Below are 21,070 nucleotides of genomic sequence, written 5' to 3' on the forward strand. Positions count from 1 at the left end.
AGCAATTGGTTTTGATAGTCTATCAGTGAGCTGGATGCAATCCTACCTGGAGGGGAGAGAGCAGATGGTGGAGGTAAACGGTACCCTATCCCCCCCCCTCACAGTAAACTGTGGTGTTCCACAAGGAAGCATACTAGGTCCGCTACTGTTCCTAATTTATGCAAATGACATGTCGTCAGCTTGTGACTGCAACTTGTTCCTGTTTGCGGACGACTCAGCCCTGCTGGTCTCTGACAAGAACAAATTACAGGTTGAAAAAACCCTCAGCTCAGAACTAAGCAAAATCTGCATATGGCTCGCTGATAACAAACTATCATTACACATGGGCAAAACAGAGTCCATTCTCTTCGGTTCAAATAACAAACTCAGCAAGACCGACGGCTTCTCAGTTACAGTGGGTGACAATATTGTCACAAGGAAAGAAGATATTACCTACCTGGGTTCCATCCTAGAGGCAAATCTTTCCTGTGACAAAATGGCATCCAATGTAATAAAAAAAGTCAACCAACGAACTCGTTTCTTGTACCGGATCTCCTCACTGGTAAACAAGAATACCCTGAAGACTCTAGCAGGAGCACTCATTCAAGGGTACTACGACTATGCTTGCACCTCATGGTACCAAAGCACCTCAAAGGCGCTAAAAACAAAATTACAAACATCTCAAAACAAACTGGTCAGACTACTGCTTGACCTTACTCCTAGAACCCACCTCACCCCTGCCCACTTTGACAACCTAGGATGGCTTAGAGTAGACGACAGAGTACAGCAACTTGCAATGGGCCTGGTCTACAAGATACACTACACGACCAAGGTACCCATGTACATGACTAAATACTTCCCAAAGGTCAGTGAATACCACGATCACAACACCAGAGGGAGCTCCACAAATCATGTTAAACCCAGATTCGGCTCAAACAAGGGACTAAACACGTTTCGCAATTATGCCACATCAATGTGGAACGCCCTACCCAAAGCTGTAAAGGAATGTGAATCACTACCCACTTTCAAAAACACTCTCAAAAAACACCTAAGGGAGACTGCAACTCGAAACTGGCCCCTGTAAATGTCCGAACACAACCCCCGCCAACACCCCCCCCCCCCCCCACTCCTACTCCAAATCCTGACCCATGGCCTTTGTTTTGTCTCTTGGCCCGGCCACCACATGAAAACATGTTGGGCACAACCTGCTTTAGCTAAATATATCGCTGAACCAACTAAGTGTTACTTCTATTCTCTACAGTGGACATTTGTCAATGTGGAATATTTTGACCAGCCAGCAGTAGGACCTGAGAGGCTGGGAGAGAGGATACCTATCGAGCCACACAGCAACCAGCGGTGGGGACAGAGGATACCTTTCCAGACACACAGCAACCAGCGGTGGGGACAGAGGATACATGTCCAGCCACACAGAGGATAACTGCCCAGAGACAAAGCAACCAGACGTGGAGAGAGAAGATAATTAGCTACCCAGCCACACAGACACCAGAGGTGGGGACAGAAGATACTTACCCAGCCACCAGAGGCTGGGAGAGAGGATAACTATTACCTACCCAGCCACAGCCACCAGAGGCTGGGAGAGAGGATAACTATTACCTACCCACACACAGCCACCAGAGGCTGGGAGAGAGGATAACTATTACCTACCCACACACAGCCACCAGAGGCTGGGAGAGAGGATAACTATTACCTACCCACACACAGCTACCAGAGGCTGGGAGAGAGGATAACGATTACCTACCCACACATAGCCACCAGAGGCTGGGAGAGAGGATAACTATTACCTACCCACACACAGCCACCAGAGGCTGGGAGAGAGGATAATTACCCAGCCACAGCGACCAGAGGCTGGGAGAGAGGATAATTACCCAGCCACAGCCACCTGAGGCTGGGAGAGAGGATAATTACCCAGCCACAGCCACCTGAGGCTGGGAGAGAGGATATCCACCAGATGGCCTCCATCAACACTGACTTTCGCGATGAAGGTATTGTCATGGTTTGAGCTGTGAGGTAATGTGATTCTCAAAGTGGAGTCTGGTTTCCAGGGAGTCCCCAGCTAAATGAGGAATAGTTAAATGTCACTAAACTCACTACTATTTCATTCAATAGAAGATTAATGTATAAGAATAAGACTGTTCTGATCATAGGTTTCACACTCTATGGTGTTCTGGACTAAATCATAGCAACTAAAATCTTCTCAGACCGGGGGGCCGTGGCCTAATGTTTATCTATTTTCCTTGACATGGAAACGTTTTTGGAACGCCCCGATCTATAGACAACAAACAGAGGCATGTTTGTTTAGCAGACATGTTTAAAGTGCTAGAGCTGCTGAGGTCTTTCCACATTCCATCGCCGACGCCCGCTTCCCATTCCAGCCACGATCGATTGATTGATTGATTGAAAACTTTATTAACAGATTGCAGAATGGGTACAGTACAGTACAGCTCAATACATACAATTGTTAAGGGGATGCAGACCAGAGAAAGACTTTCGTCTTGTTTACATCAGGGTCCCCCATTTTTGTTTGTGATACAAAAAGAGTCCAGAAAAGAGAGTATATATTTGACGTAGAAACTGTACATTGGAGGAGGTTGGGTAGGTGGGGTGGGGTTGAGTGGGGGGGGGGGGGCCTCAGGGCCCTGTCCAGTATCCACTCCACCTCCTTTTCAGGGCCCCGTCCAGTATCCACTCCACCTCTTCACACAGAGGGTTCCCCATATTGAATAACATCCCAAACCCATTAGCGGGGGAGGGGAAGTGGACCACGGAGTGTGTGCGTCGACGACGCCGACATGATCATCTTTACACTGCAGACAGAGTATGCTTGCTGCGGTAATACCGTCGTCACTTGGTTTTTATAGAAATAAAACCCATCTAGTTCATTTTTGCATATCGGTGCCCACATTCAAATGAAAAAAAACGCTAATTTGTAAAATACTAAACGTGTTGTCAAGCGTGTAAATCAGACATCATAAACTGAACGTGCTGACAGCAGCTATTTTTTTGGTTTCACTTTCACTTAGTTTTAACTTCACGTGAAGGAGAGAAAGAAGGCTCTAGAGACGATACGTTACACAACGATTGATTGATTGAACACTTTATTAACAGATTGCAGAATGGGTACAATTGAGCTCAATCAGTGGCGTTGCACAATATGTCGGGGCTCCCCCGCAAGGTCGGACCATGGGGCCCCGCTAGGGGTGGACGGTATAAACGGTATACGGTATAAACGGTATGAATTTGCTCTACTGTATGGATTTTGACTATACCGTGTAACCGGTAGTGCAGCTCTAAAATAGCAATGACGTCATGTAACCACAGCGCAACTATTTCACTCGCATTTGCCCCTAAAAATAGATAGAATTAGTCATAGATAATAGATATGTGCAAACTGGAAAAAGTTATTTAGGAGGCTTCGCGCAGTGGGCGTGCCAGCCCCTACCGCACGCATGTAAACACGGGTCTAGTAGTCTAGTGGGACGGGACACGGAAGCTGTCGGCGTCTCCCTGAGCTAACGTTAGCTTAGCTACCGTTACAAAATGACCCAGTCAACTATTCACTTTTAGTTTAATACATGGGGCATTGTCTAACCGAACGGTATCTAGTCGGCCAGCTACCGATAGCTCCTGACATCAACAAACGCTCCACAAAGTCTAGTACTAGAGACGTGTGTGCTACCTGTTAGCTGTTAGCTCACGTTAACGCAAGTTAGTTCACCGTTCAAAACGAAATGTCCCATTGAACTAAATAATTCACTGTTAACGTTATATATCCGGCTAGCATTAGCTACAGATAGCTCCTGATATCAATGTCTTATAACACTGATTCGATGCGTATTCGAGCTGAGGGCTTGCTAACGTTATACCAATACAATAGGGTCCAGGTGCAGCGCCGGAGAATCCTGGCCGTAGCTCTGCTCGAGGCTACTCGAGTATAGGTCCAGGTGCAGCTCCGGAGAATCCTGGCCGTAGCTGGAGGCTACTAGAGTACACACAGACAGTGGAGCTTGTTGCGTGGTGGCGATGTCTCGCAGATAATACAAGTACAAGTCTAATTATATAATATATATATTTTATATAAAAAAAAAAAATTATATAAAATAATTTTTTTTTAATCAAAAACGATGATACCGTGATATATACAGTTACCGTCTATGCTTCAAATTATACCGTGATATACATTTTAGACCATACCGTCCACCCCTAGGCCCCGCCCACTCCCCTAAATCAATAATAAAGTGACACGGGATAGATCATAGACATCGCGGCCACTTAAAGCATTTTTTTTTTAAATGTTTATTTTTTCAGGCATCATTCTTTGACAAATACAAGTGGCTTTGTATTTTTTGTAACATGAAGGTATTGTAGAACGTTATAGCCATATCATAATTTGAGTTCACACAACGGAACGGTTCACATAACATAATTCTGTATAAAAGAAAGGTAGCCTAGAAAAAAGAAAAAAAACTCATCCTATAGGCTACATAGTAGAGGATGCAGTCAGGAGCTGCTTTCTATTGTAGTAGGCCTATTATTTTATACGAGCACGTCTCCTGGCATTCTTCTGCGCAAAGTACAACACTCTTTAAATCTAGACTGTGGTGTGCGCGCGTCGGCTCTCAATACTAGAAACTTTAATAATAATAATAATAATAATAATAATAATAATAATAATAATAGCTTCATTTTATATAGCGCCTTTCAAAAGACCCAAGGTCGCTTTACATAGGGGGGGAAATAACAAAAGTAACAAACATAATGGACAGACACAACATAATTTTGTGCTGGCTGTTCGGTAATTTCTTATCTACCATAGAACTTATGGCGCGTTATGTGCACAATTTAAACCATGTACTAAAAAATGTACGGATTAGATTCCAATTCCAATGTAACCTGTAGCCTACTCGTACTGGTTATGGCGAATAAAACGTTCTATTATTCTAACCTGTCTGGGCAGCTGTAGCGTGGATGGTGTCCTGACAGGGATGCGTGTCTGCTGTCTGCCTGGACTCAGAGCTGACCGGGGGTTGCTAGCGGTGGCCGGGCTGGGTGGGGAGCTTACTGCCGATGCATCTTCAGTAACGATAGTCAGTCTACCTCTGCTGGAACAATGATGTTATTTTTGGCTTTGCCGTCTCCTGTTCGCCTTTCGCTCTCATCTTGTTTTTCTGAGCACCGCTCAGGTATTTGCGCTTCATTTTTACCGGCGCTTCCCGCTTTGTTTTGAACGCTGCCCTGCCTGCCAATTAACATTAGTTATCAGCCGGCTAGCCCTATCGCAGGTGAGCAAATAATTCTACAGTGTACACATGACGGGGATGGGGTGCTTAGCAACATAGCAGGGAGGGGGGGGGGCCCGCCCTCTACGCCCTGTTCCTGCGTTAGTACGAAATCTAAGATGATAGCCTACAGTGGGGGCGGGGCCCCCTAAACTCCGGGGCTCCCCCGCACCGCGGGGGGTTCAGGGGTCTCCCCTACGCCACTGAGCTCAATACAAACTACTGCTAAGAGGATGACGGCCAGAAAAAGACTTTCGTCTTGTTTACATAAGGGTCCTCCATTTTCAATTCATCAAGTGATAGCGGAGGTTTTCGGATTAAACCCTAAAGCAGAAGCTCAGAGGACCAGGCCAGACCAGCAACAGTATGTTTGCACGATGTGCTAAATAAGGCTGCAGCTACATTGGTCCGTCAGTCAATGAATGAACAGATAGAAAAGTGACGGAAGGTATTACTGTCCGTTGGTTTATTTGAACCTAACGTCAACTCTATTTATCAATACTAATCATTGAAAATGATTTAAAAACAGACGTAGATGGACTGACAGAGCGGAGCAGTCTAGCCGCATAGCGTTAAAGGTCAAAGTAAGCTCTCTATAGATTTTGTAAAATGTCCGGTGTCGCAGATGATACCGGTGTTGTCATGAGTTTAATAGTCATGGGAGATTCCACATCACCGTGGCAACCCTACTGCAGAGAGAAGCATACGCGGGAATCCTGCTACCATGCATCTTGTGCGAAAAACACCTCTCTGGTAGGTAGGCGTCGGATCAGAGGCGATCACAGCATAATATTTTAATTGATGATCGGTATCAGCTAAAGCCCGATCAAATTCCGGAAAACCATTCAGGGAAAGCTGTGATGTAGGCATTGGTTCTCTTTCTTAGCAGTGCTAAGCATATCAGACCTATATTGGATTTGCTTCATTAACCCTTTCACTACCACACTACCAATGGGTTAACCCTTTCACTGCGACAATACAGTGAAAGGGTTAACCGTCTGTAGTGTGGTAGTCAAAGGTTAACCTTCTGTAGTGTGGTAGTGAAAGGGTTAACTTGTACTTGTAAAATCGGGATTGATTTGTTAAACGACTCGGATCAGAGTGATCGCCACCTTGTGGACAGGTGAGGAAAGAGGTACCATGGCTGTTGCTCTGGCAACTCTCCAGCTTCACTTGACACAGAACAGAGACGGCGTTAGCTCCTGTTCTTCTCCAAGGTTAGAAAGTGGGTCAGGCCAGCCACAGGGTTATTTTCACTCTCCTTTTGTCCGGCTCGACACCTTTCCAGAGAACTCTACTCTGCCATGAACTCAGTTTTTAAGTACTCCGTCTAAAGATGACTTTAGACTTAAAGGAACTTTATATTTTCCCCAAGGGAACTTCATTTGTCGCGCAAGGTGCATGAACACATTTAGAAAACTGTTCACATCCATCCATCCAATCAAACTTTATTTATATAGTACGTTTAAAAACAACGTTTAGTTGACCAAAGTGCTTCACAATCAATCAATCCAGTAAAAAAAACAGACTAATCACAATACAATGCACACAGAACTACAAACGGATCACGGCAGCAGACTGTAATTTATTTTTAAACGCTAGGGAGAACAGATGTGTTTTTAGATGAGATTTAAACATTGGGAGGGTTGGGGCCTGCCTAATGTGGGGGGGCAACTCGTTCCTGAGTTTGGGGGCTATAACCGCAAACGCACGGTCCCCCCTGTTCTTTAGCCAGGTTTTGGGGACAACAAGGAGGGACTGGTCAGCAGACCTCAGAGACCGTAATGGGGTGTAGGGGTGCAGGATCTCGTGAGGTAGGGGTGGGGCCAGACCATTCATTGCTTTATAAGCAAACAGGATCTTAAAATGTATCCTAGACTGCACAGGCAGCCAATAGAGGGAGGCGAGGACAGGAGTGATGTGCTCCCGTTTGCGTGTCCCTGTCATGGTGTGATCCATGTTTATAGGTTTGCTTCCCCGCTGAAACACTTGCAGTCCGAGTTAAACTTTGTAAATGACGGCATTGTTCTTTTTGTTATCGAAATGGTAAGCGGTTAATGGATTGCATTTATATAGCATGTTTTAACAAGCCTTCCTACTACACAAAGTACTTTACAACTTGTGCCTCACATTCAGTCAACACAGACAGCGAAGGCAGCCATGCAAAAGGAGCCAACTAGCTCATCGGGAGCAGTTAGGAGTCAAGTGTCTTGCTCAAGGACACTTCGACATGAAGTCGGAATCGAACTGGGAACCTCCTTCGACACTGCTCTACTTCCTGAGCCACCGCTTAACAGTAATCATATTACAAGCCTGGCCTATAAACCAGATTATAGATAAAAAGCATATACATTTGGCCTGTGCCTTGCTGAGCATGACTCATTACCACCGTAACATTGAACATGGGGTGCAGTAGTGCCGTATAATCTGTGGAAATTAACATGTTCCATTCATTCAATGCATGTAACTTGAACCACTATTTCATCTAAGGAAAATGCATGGTTTGTTGCTTCGTTTCAAAATGTTTTATGGACAGTAGATTTAGGGAACCAGTTATATGGTATATACACTCAGTGGCCACTGTATTAGGGAGGGAGGAACCAGTCTGGTCGTTCTCATCTGATCCCTCTTGTTAAGAACCAGTCTGGACATTCTGATCTCATTAACAAGAACCAGTCTGGTCGTTCCCCGGCCTCTGATCTCTCTCGTTAAGAACCAGTCTGGACATTATGATCTCATTAACAAGAACCAGTCTGGTCATTCCCCTCTGATCTCGTTAAGAACCCGTCCGGTCGTTCTGATCTCCCATTAACGAGGCGCTTTTGCCCACAGAACTGCTGCTCATTGGATGTTTTTTTGTGCACCATTCACTGTATACGCGTGTGGAAATCCCAGGAGATCAGCAGTTTGAGATACTAAAACCACCATGTGTGGCACCAGCAATAGATAGGCAGATACCGATAAGAAAAAAAAGTTCGATAGATATATCTCATGCATTTTTAGCAAGGATCCCTCAAACCTTGTTAACAAAGAGTTTGTGACAAAGATATGTACTGGAGGTGGGATATTTTACAGTTCAAAATTGTACCCCACATTCACACCGATGGCGAAGGCCAGTGTTACGACCCCTGAGGTCTCGGAGTAAATGGGCTGCAAGCAACATACATATTGGATGACAGAAAGGATGACCAGGTTTGTAAACTAAAAGGATATTTATTGACATAAAAAGGAAGCACAGGTAACTGCCAGAACAACAAACAAACACCACTATCTCAAAACAAAGGAAAATACATTCAGTAGCCTAAAACCATTAACTAACAAAAACAGGAGAAAACGATACGAAAATGATGTGGCGGCTCACCCCATCGGTGCTTCCTGAAAATGAGAAAAATACACATTAGTCATATAATACAAGGCAGAACAGACAACAAAACAATCAAAGTCAAATACATTCAATAACACAAGCTCTATGGCCATTGGCCACCAACAGTCCAAACAACGACCAGAGCGAACGGTAACCAAACAAAGGGCCCACACCACAACAGCGGCCTAATCACAATGAAAGAGAGAGCAAGATAAATGATCAGCCAGGGTTTATGAAGGGTGTGGTGATCCAGGATTGGGTGCAGGGATCCTGAAACCCATCGACCAATCGGGTGAGGTTTGGAAAGGTAGTCCACCAATGGAGGGGCAGGAATGAATGGCAGTGACGAATGGTGGATCACTGGTGTTCTTGACTGGAGGAATGAAACAAGATGGAGACAAACAAAACACTGGGGAAGCAACGTCGTTGGGACATAACGGCCAGTTAGGGGTTAAGTGTCTTGCTCAATGACAGTTGAACATGGCGTCAGGAGAAGCCGGAATCGAACTGCGAACCTTCAGATTACAAGACACCACTCTACCTCCTGAGCCACTGGACAGTAATCATATTACATGCCTGACCTTTAAACCAGATTATAGATAAAAAAAAAAGCATATAAATGTTGTTTATTATGGTTACTGCCTGGCCTGTGCCTCGCTGAGCATGACTTATTACCACCGTAACATTGAACATGTGGTGCAGTAGTGCCGTGTAATCTGTGGAAATTAACATGTTCCATTCATGCCTGTTTAATTTGAACCACCTCAACAATGCATGGTTTGTTGGTTCGTTTGGAACTGTTTTATGGACAGTAGATTTAAGGAACCAGTAGTGAACAAATTATAATAAAAAAAAGATAATTATTATAAAAGAAAAAAAGATTTAAATTTTTTATTTTTATAAAGTTAGCTTTAATCACTAACGTTGGCGAGCTAGCTAAATTATATAAAAACGAACTGGATAGTATAAGTTGATATATGAACTGGATAATAATAATAATAATAATAATAATAATAATAATAATAATAATAATAATAATAATAATAATAATAATAATAATAATAATAATAATAATAATAATAATAATAATAATAATAATAATAATAATAATAATAATAATAATAATAATAATAATAATAATAATAATAATAATAATAATAATAATAATACATCTATTTTATATAGCGCTTTTCCAGGTGCTCAAAGACGCTTTACATGGGCAGGAGAGACAAACTATGGCAAAAAATAAATAAATAATGGATAGTTCATATAAGCCATTCTCCCTTTCTGTGTGTGTGTGCGCTCATGCCCGTCCCAACTCTGACTATATATATAGTCCAGTGAATGTCTGCATCATTGTGCGTGATAAGTGAGTCACCACAATATAATATATTATATTTATACACTCAGTGGCCACTTTAGTGAGGGAGGAACCAGTCTGGTTTTCTGCTGTGGTCCGTCCACTTCAAGGTTTGATGTGTTTCCGTGTGTGTGTCCGTTCAGAGCGCCAGCGAGATGCTCTTCTTCATGCCACTGTTCAGTGGTGGAAGAAGTACACAGTTCCCTTACTTAAGTAAAAGTAGAGAAGTATTTGCTATTGAATGTACTTAAGTAACTAAAGTAAAAGTACACATTCTACATGACGTTTGTGTATCCATTGACCTCTATAGGATGTGTTGAAGTGGTATGTGGTCCAGTTATGCTGCTCTGATTTAAAGGTGATGTTAAAGTGGTACGTGGTCCAGTTATGCTGCTCTGATTACGTCCTCTTGAAGTTGACAGGCTTCAAATGTGAAAGTATATCAGCATCATCATCGTCATCATCATTGTGGCTTCTTCGTTCCGACCCATTCTGTCCCCACTTCTTCTCTCCAACTCCGTGACTCCGCTCCAATCACAGACGTCGTCTACCCAGCCTCTTCTTGGTCTTCCACTTCCTCTCTTTCCATCCACCTTCCCCATCACCACCTTCTTGAACATCTCCCCGCTGGATCCTCTCAGCACGTGCCCGCACAACTCCATCTTTCTCTTTCTCAACCTCTCCAGCAGCTCTTCATATAATCTTCATTAATAATTTATTTTGTATATTATGTTTTCTATGCAAAATCCCTTTCTTCAAAGTAACTAGTAACTGATGGGTTCAGATACATGTAGTGGAGTAAAAAGTACAATATTTCCCTTGAAATGTGGTGGAGTAAAAGTATAAAGTTCCCTAAAATGAAAGTACAAGTAGCTCAAAAATGTACGTACAGTACTCGAGTACAAATACTTACTTTCCACCACCAGTCTGGTCGTTCTCCTCTGATCTCTCTCATTAACTAGAACCAGTCTGGTCGTTCTCCTCTGATCTCTCTCATTAACTAGAACCATTCTGGTCTTTCTCCTCTGATCTCTCTCATGAACTAGAACCAGTCTGGTCGTTCTCCTCTGATCTCTCTCATTAACAAGAACCAGTCTGTTTGTTCTCCTCTATCTCTCATTAACGAGGTGTTTTTGCTCACAGAACTGCTGCTCATTGGATGTTTTTTTGTGCACCATTCACTGTAAACTCTAGAGTAGAGACTGTTGTGTGTGAAAATCCCAGGAGATCAGCAGTTTCTGAGACACCCTGTGTGGCCCCAGCGATCACTCCACGGTCAAAGTCACTCGGATCGAATTTCCTCCAGAGCCCGACCGATACTGGATCTTTGATGCCGATACCAATATTTGGGAGTAAAATAAGTTCGATGTTGATATAATGACCGATATACGCACACATTTTTAGCAAGTATCCCTCATACGTAGTTATCAAAGAGTATGTACTGGAGGTGGGACATTTTACAGTTGAACAAAATGTACTATGAATATGAATATCTATATATAAGATAAGATATTCCTTATACTGATCCCCTTGGGGAAATTCAGGCATCATAGCAGCAGTTATATGTGTGTGTTCATGCATTACTTATAAGAAAGGCTAAAGTAACCTATTTGTACTGCATGCAAAAGAAACCCACCTGGTTTCTGCATGTGAGCATGGATGAGCCTTGCTGTAAAGATGAGTCTTGTGTGATTCTATTGAGCCCATTTCCATTCAGATATCTTGAGGTGAGAAGTCAAGGGACCCCCTTTCAAAATGGCCGTGTCCATGACATGTTCCACCCATCAAATTTAAACTCGCTTAAAATAGCTCAACTTTGGCGCAACATTTACCCTCTTTTCCAGTGAGCTAGCATGACATGACTGGTACCTTCCTCAAGATCTTTAGTTTCATATGATACCAGTATCTTCGTGCTAGCTTAAAAAATTTGCCCGCTAGAGCACTTTACATATGGCTAATCAAATGACGGCCGACCGATATATCGGCTGGGCTCTAATTCCCCCCCCATTCTGACGTTTGCGCTGCACAACAACAGGACCTCTTGACCACGTCTGCATGCTTTTATGCATTGTGTTGCTGCCACGTGATTGGCTGATTAGATATTTGCATTAACGTGCAGCAGTTGTACAAATAGTACCTAATAAAGTGGCTATCGAGTATATCCATTCTATATGATCTGTCCTACTCTCAACCTAATCCTATGCAACACCCGTACAGATAAATGGCTCTATTGTGTGTCCTTTGACATGTAATTTGAGGCCATTCCCACCTGTTACAACAAGTGTTGGAGTAATCTGAGTTGGCTAGCAAAAAGCCAATCATCAAAGCACCGAATGGAAAGCACTAATGACGCATTCCGTTGTTTTCCACAATGTGCTGTGTTGTAGTGCAGAAGTTTCAAGTGTTCTCATCCGGATGTAGGTTTTGTGAGGGAAATCAACCCGATCAATGATGTAGGTAGTAGAAGATAGACTTGGTAAACAAGGGTTTATTCAGAGTTATGGCCTGGATGACCCAACTTGGACACCGGCCTCTTGTCCCAGCGTGAGCTCCAGAGTTCAGTGAGACGTCAGTCTTTATAGGGTGAGGGAGTGGCATTCTGGGTAAGATGGTGCCGGTGCAGGATTGGAGGGGGGTTCTATGAGGGCAGAGGGGTTGTATTAGGCGTATCAAGGAGGGGGGGTTCTAGTTAGGAGAAGGAGGAGGGGGGGGGGGGTCGGGGGCTGGATAGGGCGGAAGGTGTGAGATGTCTGTCTCTGGGAGGGGAGAGGGATGGTGTCAGGTGAGACATAAGGTGAATGGGGGTGGGTTATTATTCTCCCACAGTTTCTGGGTCAGCTGTAGTTTTACCCGGTTTTACCAAAACTCTGCCAAACATATTCCCATCCTCTTTGACAGGTGATCTATGTTGACTGACAAGACGGTGACCCATTTGAACCCATATGGAGTTATCCACCATTGAAACCATTGAAAATCGTACTTTTTTGTGTCACAATCATCGATCCAAACACAAACAAAAAGCTAGCCCCACCACTGAAAACCTAAAACCTAACATTTGGGCCACATTTATATTCTCAAATTGAATGACTGAGCTCTTCATAAAAGGACTGGCAGTGTAAGGCAGATATTCTATGGTATTTAATAGCGACATGTTTTAAAAGTGACCTGTTTTTAAATATTGGGAGGCAAACAGACCTGTATTTTGAGAGTGATTTGATCGGTTAATCCTTGAGAGCCTATTTTCCATCTGCAGCTCAGACTGTTGAAGAACATACTGTGTGTACAGTTTGTTGAATACATACTGGATTGATGCTTTAACAAACAACTTTCCATTACTCAGGGGGCCAGGTCAGGTGGTGTTCACAGTAGTGTCTTTGTAGTCCATGGATGTTTTCCCTTTAAAAACAACCAGAGTCAAAGTTTAACGAAATAACCAACATTGCGTGATTATTCTCTTCGCTTCTTCTCTTCTCTCCCCTGCTCTCCTCCATTCCGTCTTGTCTCATACTGTTCTTCCGTTTTCCCTTTCCCTTTCTATTCTATTCTATTTCATTCTATTCTATTCTATTCTATTCTATTCTATTCTATTCTATTCTATTCTATTCTATTCTATTCTATTCTATTCTATTCTATTCTATTCCATGTCCTCTCCTCCTCCAGGTCCGACCCTCTCCAATGGGGAGGAGAGTCCCTCAGAAGAGGATGTATTGTGTCCCCCTGACGCGGCCCCCGGCCCCTCCAGATCCCTCAGACAGTACGAGAGGATTGGAGGACGGACAGGAACCTCGTAAGTCTTTCAGTAATTATGTCAGCATTGTGTTTATTTTTTTAATTTTATTTCACTTAATTTCATTTATTTTTCATCAGGTCCTGTCCATCACAGTGAAAGTCTAGCCACCCTATAATGTTATGTTCGTGATCTGTGCAGCTCTTAGGTGTGATTGTGTTAGAATGTGAATGTGAAGTGCTTAAAGTGCTTGAATAATAAAATTAAAAAATACAAATAGTTGAGGCCTGGAATTCCTTGAAAACAGCTAATTCTTTTAAACAAGGTGCTTAAAAAGTCATTGAAATTCAAATCAACCATTCGCATTGAAAGTTTTGTTCATCCATGATAAAATAGTTCTGAATCAAGAAATATAATTTGTTTTTATCTAAAGTGTAACTAATAGTCGGAAATTGGTTTTAAGCCATACATATTGGATCCGATTTTTTTTCCAATAAAAAAAAAAAAACAGCATTTTAAAAGTGAATTGAGTTGTTCTATATTGAATAACATTTTGTGTAAATATGTTTTTTTCTACCAATTAGTTCAATAAACTACTAGAAATGGCTTAGCAGCATCTCTGCACCTTTACCCTCATTGAGAACACAAGGATCTATGGATATGCAAATTCCAAGTCGGCAGCTTCTCCTTTCAAGACATGTCAATACATTAGACAGCTTAACCCTTTCACGGCCACACTACAGTAGTGAAAGGGTTAACCTGCTGCAGTGTGGTAGTGAAAGGGTTAACCCTTTGTCATGTGGCAGTGACAGGGTTAACCTTCTGTATTGTCGCAGTGAAAGTGTTAACCCTTTTGTAGTGAAAGGGTTATGCATTCCCTGTGATCCCACTCCAGAAAATGTATTTTCAGCATAGATTTTTTAAATTGTAGGCCTAGCTTTATTGTGGGCTCAATAGTACTGCTATTAATGATTTTATGATCTTTTATTGAAATTGGGCAAAATTTTCCAAAATCCCGAGCTTAACTTCCCACCCATGGAAAACTTCCAGAAAACTACCGGAAAGTGTCCATCCCATTCAACCCTAGACATCACACATGCAAGCTCTCCATCTCCGGGGGAACAATGTGTAAAAGACACTGGTGACAAAGTTCTGCACCAATAACAATGTATAGTCAAAGGTAGGGATGTCCGATATTATCGGCCGATATTGGCATTAAAATTTGATATCGGAAATTATTCACCCAGGCAAGCAAGTAAGAACTAATTCTGATTTTATTTATTGTCAAAAGTATGCATAATGTTGTGTTAATTACACGACAAGAGATATGTAATGTTAATTAGCTGAAATTATTCAGTTTTTTGGGGGGGAAACCCTGCATATATCGGTATCGGTTGATATCGGTATCGGAAATTAAGAGTTGGACAATATCGGTATATCGGTATCGGTAAAAAGCCAATATCGAGCATCCCTAGTCAAAGGTATGCCTCCAAGAGGAGATGACCATAAAAAACCTTTAAAAGAGGAATATGAGCAGTCCGTCAGCTTTTCATTATGGTCTGTATTAAGGCTGTCCCCGAAGCCTGTTTTTGGGATTCGAACTTTGTCAGGGTTTTTCGAACGGACGTTGGAACCTTCGTTTTTTTTTATAAATATCCTCAAACTAAATCCTCAATTTGAATAAAGAGTCTTTTTTAAATTAAATCAACTTTCTTTAATGAATATAACTCATCAGTTTTTAATACTATAATATTAGTGTAGCCTAATCCTTATCTGCAACTGTGAAGACAAATTTGAATGTTGATTTAGAATTTGAATGCCAACGTAACGAACGAAGGTTCGAACGTTTGGGCTCAGCCCTAGTCTGTATTGGCCTCCATTGACCATATTGACACGGCGGGCATTTCACTCAGGTTGGGATTCCTTTCCCACCCAAGGTGGGAACAGGATGGAAAAGGAACCCCCACCTGATGTCTGTGTGAACATGGTCACATGCTGAAACAATGGGTCTCAATACCTCCGCTACTGGTCACAACAATCACATTTGCCATCTGTGAGATAGCAGGGCTTCACCTTCAGCCTTGAGTTACTCACTCATTCAGATGCATGGTCTCGTGTTGTGGGGCTTATATTGGTGTCACATTGTTCCCCAGGTTACTCCAGACCCTGATCCACTTGTTGAAGGGCAACATTGGGACCGGCTTGCTGGGGCTTCCTCTGGCTGTGAAGAACGCAGGCCTGGTGGTAAGCACAGTTTAACCTTTATTTACCCAGGGTAGGTTCACTGAGCACAGATGCTCTTTTTCAGGAACGCCCTGCTTCACATTCACACCTGGGAGCTGCCCAGTACAACCACAGTCTGACACCATTGGCCACTGAGCAACTCCACAGTGTCTATACATTCTACAGTACCATACCCATAGGCGGCGGGTGAGCTTGACATTAGGGAAGGCTATTATTAGAATGGACCTCGCAAAATGTTCCCTTTTTTTTTTGGTTGCACGCAAATGATGCTGTCCAGGTTCTGATTTCATATACACACACACACTACTAGGCTACTACAGCGAGCCCCACTCATTTCATATAGTGCAAATTAAGTGTTCAAATGAAGGCATCCAATAATATATTAACCATTGTCTTACCTTAATGCAGATAAATGCGACGTTTCGTCTTGGTGAGAAAGACCGTTCACAACTTGAATCACAAGTTGCAATGAAGGGAAAGTTTTTCGTAATTTAGATCTCATCATGCTTTGAAAACAATGTACATACAGTAGCTCTAAAAAGTTTCCACGATTTGATGAACTCGGACTCTCATCATGTCCTCTTAGAGCGAGCCCTTGTTTGCCAAGATAAAACAACATACAGCCTCAGGTGATCGGTAGTTATGCCCAGGGCCAGCCCGGTGCAGCTTCTAAATTACTTTGTTTATGCCTTGGAAAAATACTGTATATCCATTTAGCTTTTTGAAATTTGACTCAAAATAGTGCGCTGGTGTTCGCTACAAAGCGATCGGCGGGCTGAAATTCGGAACGCAGATGTTTGCTTTACTCGGCCTGCGGGATCAGGATGATCATGTGAATGATGTGATTGGCTACATTATTTAACCTGAGCCTATGTGTGATTGGTTACTGCCTGTACCAGGGTTTCCGTTAGAATTTTTTTTTGCAGGTCTGAGTGTCCGGTAGATTTCAATCTACCGGACAAATGGGATAAATTCCGGTCAGAGTTTATTGAGCTTAAAAACAATTGATAGGCCTATATAAAGAATGCCATCCTCAAGGCATTTATAATATTTTAACTTAAAACTAGGCTACTTTTGCGTATATACAGTCATTAATATATTCTAAATAAAATAAGTCCCTCGAGACTTCGTGCTGCTGCCGACTTGAGGTGTCGGTGGGCAGTCTGCCCAACATTAATAAACAGCAGTCTGTTATAATCACATTTTTATGAGCTAACGAATTCCGTTATATTGGACATTTGTATTAATTATATCAAGCGAAGAACTGAGAAATTTGGCAGAGAGAGATGGCAACATTATCGTGGGTTTGCGTGATGTATATCTCCACCTCCCAACGACTTGGTGCTGGTCATAATGTCCGGTGAAAATAATTCCCTCTAAGCACAATTTGATTATTTGAATTGTATTAAAATAGGCTAAAATTAAATACCCTATGCGATGAACGAAACAATCATTACATTTGTTTCATCGTTGCTTCACCAAGCAGCCGGTCTAATAATGACAATGCTGTGTCAGTGCGAGCTTGCTGCTGCTAGATTTGCGAAAAGCATCCAGCTGCAGACCCGCAGAGCAGCAGCGTTTTCAGGCTCTATCTGGGGACCGCTCAGCAGCGCCCCCCACCCAACAGCTGAATTGCCAATGGCTGAATTGGAGTACTGCACTGTGCCGGCAAAGCTGGCGGGTTCTGTGGGTCTGCAGCTGGATGCTTTTTGCAAATCTAGCAGCAGCAAACTATTTAATTTTAGCCTATTTTAATACAATTCAAATAATCAAATTGTGCTTAAAGGGAATTATTTTCACCGGACATTATGACCGGAGAGATTAAATATGTCGGACTTCAACAGATTTTGCAGGTCAAATACCGGTAATTACCGGCTAACGGAAACGCTGGCCTGTACCTGGAATGATTTGGGTAAGGCATAGCCTCGCCTAGCCTTATATACCCGCCGCCTATGACCATACCCATAACACATATTCTGTTATGGCCAGTAACCGATATATATACCGACATGGATATGATGTGGTCTATATGAATACACGTTCAAACAGTAATCCAGTTTTGGACAAGCGGGGGTTCTTTTGGCCTTGAAGTCACTGTTTGATGGCATTACAGATTCTAACATCGAGGTAAAATGTTAACCCTTTCACTACCACACTACCAAATAGTTAACCCTTTCACTGCAACAATACAGAAGGTTGACCGTTTCACTGCCACACGACAAAGGGTTAACCCTTTCACAACCACACTACAAAAGGTTAACCGTCTGTAGTGTGGTAGTGAAAGGTTAACCGTCTGTAGTGTGGTAGTGAAAGGTTAACCGTCTGTAGTGTGGTAGTGAAAGGTTAACCGTCTGTAGTGGGGTAGTGAAAGGATAACCTGCTGTAGTGTGTAGTGAAAGGTTAACCTTCTGTAGTGTGTAGTGAAAGGATAACCTGCTGTAGTGTGTAGTGAAAGGATAACCTGCTGTAGTGGGGTAGTGAAAGGTTAACCTTCTGTAGTGTGGTAGTGAAAGGTTAACCGTCTGTAGTGTGGTAGTGAAAGGTTAACATTATGTAGTGTGGGCGGCTAGGTGGTGTAGTGGGCAAGGCACTCGCCACCAATGTGGAGACGCTGGGTTCGCCTGTTCGAGCCCAGCGCTCCACATTGTTTTCAGTTTAGCTGGTCGTCCGCAGTAATACACATTGGTCGTATTACGGGGAGGGAAACTGATGGCTGGGGATCGGGCGTTGTGGACAGCGACTCCTACAGGTCGGTTGGTGCGCCTGCGCAGTAGAATCAGGAAGTGTCGGGGGCAGCGTGAGCCTCCCACGCGTTACTCCTCGCCACTGAGAGATCGAGCTGCGCAGGTGAAAAGATGCGACTGCTGTTACCTCAAGTACCGGAGGGGACTTGTGCTATGTATGACTTAGTCCACATTGCAGCCGGCTTGTGGGAGGCAAGAAACAGCGTTCGTGACAGGGGAGGGTTGAATTGGATGATACGAAATTGGGATGGGAGAAAATATAGAAAATGGGAGAAAAAGTGGATTAAAAAAAAAAAAACATTATGTAGTGTGGTAGTGAAAGGTTAACCGTCTGTAGTGTGTAGTGAAAGGGTAACCGTCTGTAGTGTGGTAGTGAAAGGTTAACCTTCTGTAGTGTGGTAGTGAAAGGTTAACCTTCTGTAGTGTGGTAGTGAAAGGTTAACCTTCTGTAGTGTGGTAGTGAAAGGTTAACCTTCTGTAGTGTGGTAGTGAAAGGTTAACCTTCTGTAGTGTGGTAGTGAAAGGTTAACCTTCTGTAGTGTGGTAGTGAAAGGGTTAAATTGCTTTTTGCATAACATAGGAGACACACCGGATGGCGAAACACCCTGAAGAGCCGCCAGTTCACTTTCTGCCCCATGTTAACTTAACTGACTACCGTTCAGACCGGCGCTCTGCGGCCGGCTCGCAGTCTTAAATCAAATCAAATCAAATCAAATCAAATCAAATGTATTTGTATTTATTTGCCTGAAATCACATGGAATTGCCCCCATGGGCTTTACAGGTCACAATAGAATAAAATCCACATCTGCAACACCCCCAGACTTTCCACAATGAAGATGAGGACCGACTCAGTAAAACCTAGCAATAGGAAAAAAAAACACCTCAGGCGGCGTGGAGGAGAGAAACATAATCGGTGATAATATAGTGTTGCTATGGATGATAGATGGAGAATAGAACAAGCAAATACTTGGTATGTATGTACTGTATATATACATGTAATGAAACACATATACATACATACATACATACATACATACATACATACATACATACATACATACATACATACATACATACATACATACATACATACATACATACATACATACATACATACATACATACATGGTAGCAGTAGTACGGTATCTAAAGTACATAAGATTATCATTAAAATCAAATGGAGCTAAGAACAAAAAAGCATAGGAATACGAGCACTAGTATGAAAATAAGATGAAGGCTCGATCACGATCTGCAGTGATGGTTTCTGCGTCTGGTCTATTTTCTCCACGAGCTGCGAGCGCCTCTGTGTGTGATCGGAGCAGAGGAGCAGAGTCTCTGGTTGCAGAGAGACGGCCTCTGGTGTGAGAACAGCCAGGCTCCTGTCCTGCCGCTGCCCTTCACCCAGATACTGCCGCTGCAGCTGCAGTCGGTCCCCCGGGGCGTCGCACTATGTGTGGCTGACTACCCACCACTCCTGAAGGGGTCAAGTGCAGAGGACACTTTCCTCCAAGGGGGATTAACCCTTTCACTACCACACTACCAAAAGGCTTAACCCTTTCACTGCGACAATGCAGAAGGTTAACCCTCTCACTACCACATTACCAAAGGGTTAACCCAGAAAGTTAACCCTTTGGTAGTGCCTACTGCCTTTACCTATGAATGAACACAACACTCTAACTTACCACCTTTAGATAATAAAGTACTCAACCTCTACTGTCTTTAACTATGAATGAACACAACACTAACGTACCAGCTTTAGCTAATAACGTTTGAATATATTGTTCCTCTGAAAACTTTAAATGGACTCCATTATTGGACCAGACCACTCAGAAACCATGGCGTTTGTCGTCATTAGCGTTCACCTTGCCCTCTTGGGTATGTTCTAATGAAGGTAACAAGAGAGCTGGGCTAATTACATTCCCATTGATTTAAGTGGCTAGAGGACCTGTTTGCAATATTAACCGCGGCAATTTGGCCTTCTTTATAAGTGATGGGCGTGAAGATGCAGCAAAGCACAATTATAAATTACATTGCTTTGTGTGTCACAATCTCTTTACCACATTAACATTTCATGCGGTCACACAAATACCAGCATGCCTATTACGTCTAAGGCTGAGACGACATGCCATTTAGAAGAATCGATAAATCGGGACAAAATTATCTACAAATATCGATTTTTCTATTATTTTGCACGTGCAAAATATTTTATTATTATAATTTCTTTTAAATGGGGCGGTCAGGTGGCGTAGCAGAGATTGTGCTCGTCACCAATGCAAGAGGCTGCGGTCTCGACTCCCGGAGAGTCAGCATTGCCTTGGCTCGGGCTGATCGCTATACTAACTCGTTTGGCTGAGT

General features: G+C 42.9%; 1 protein-coding gene across 1 annotated transcript in view; it reads left to right on the forward strand.

The window, feature by feature from the left end:
- Positions 1–1,845: 1,845 nt before the first annotated feature.
- Positions 1,846–21,070, forward strand: part of slc36a1 (solute carrier family 36 member 1) — a 181,519-nt gene continuing 162,294 nt past the window's right edge. Inside the window, 3 exon segments of the mRNA XM_084331234.1 lie at positions 1,846–1,982; positions 13,661–13,787; positions 15,881–15,971. Of these exon segments, the coding sequence (XP_084187360.1) occupies positions 1,949–1,982; positions 13,661–13,787; positions 15,881–15,971 (252 nt within the window). The 5' untranslated portion in view covers positions 1,846–1,948.

Source organism: Notolepis coatsorum (genome assembly GCF_963971535.1).
Source record: "Notolepis coatsorum genome assembly, chromosome: 16".
Taxonomy (NCBI): domain Eukaryota; kingdom Metazoa; phylum Chordata; class Actinopteri; order Aulopiformes; family Paralepididae; genus Notolepis; species Notolepis coatsorum.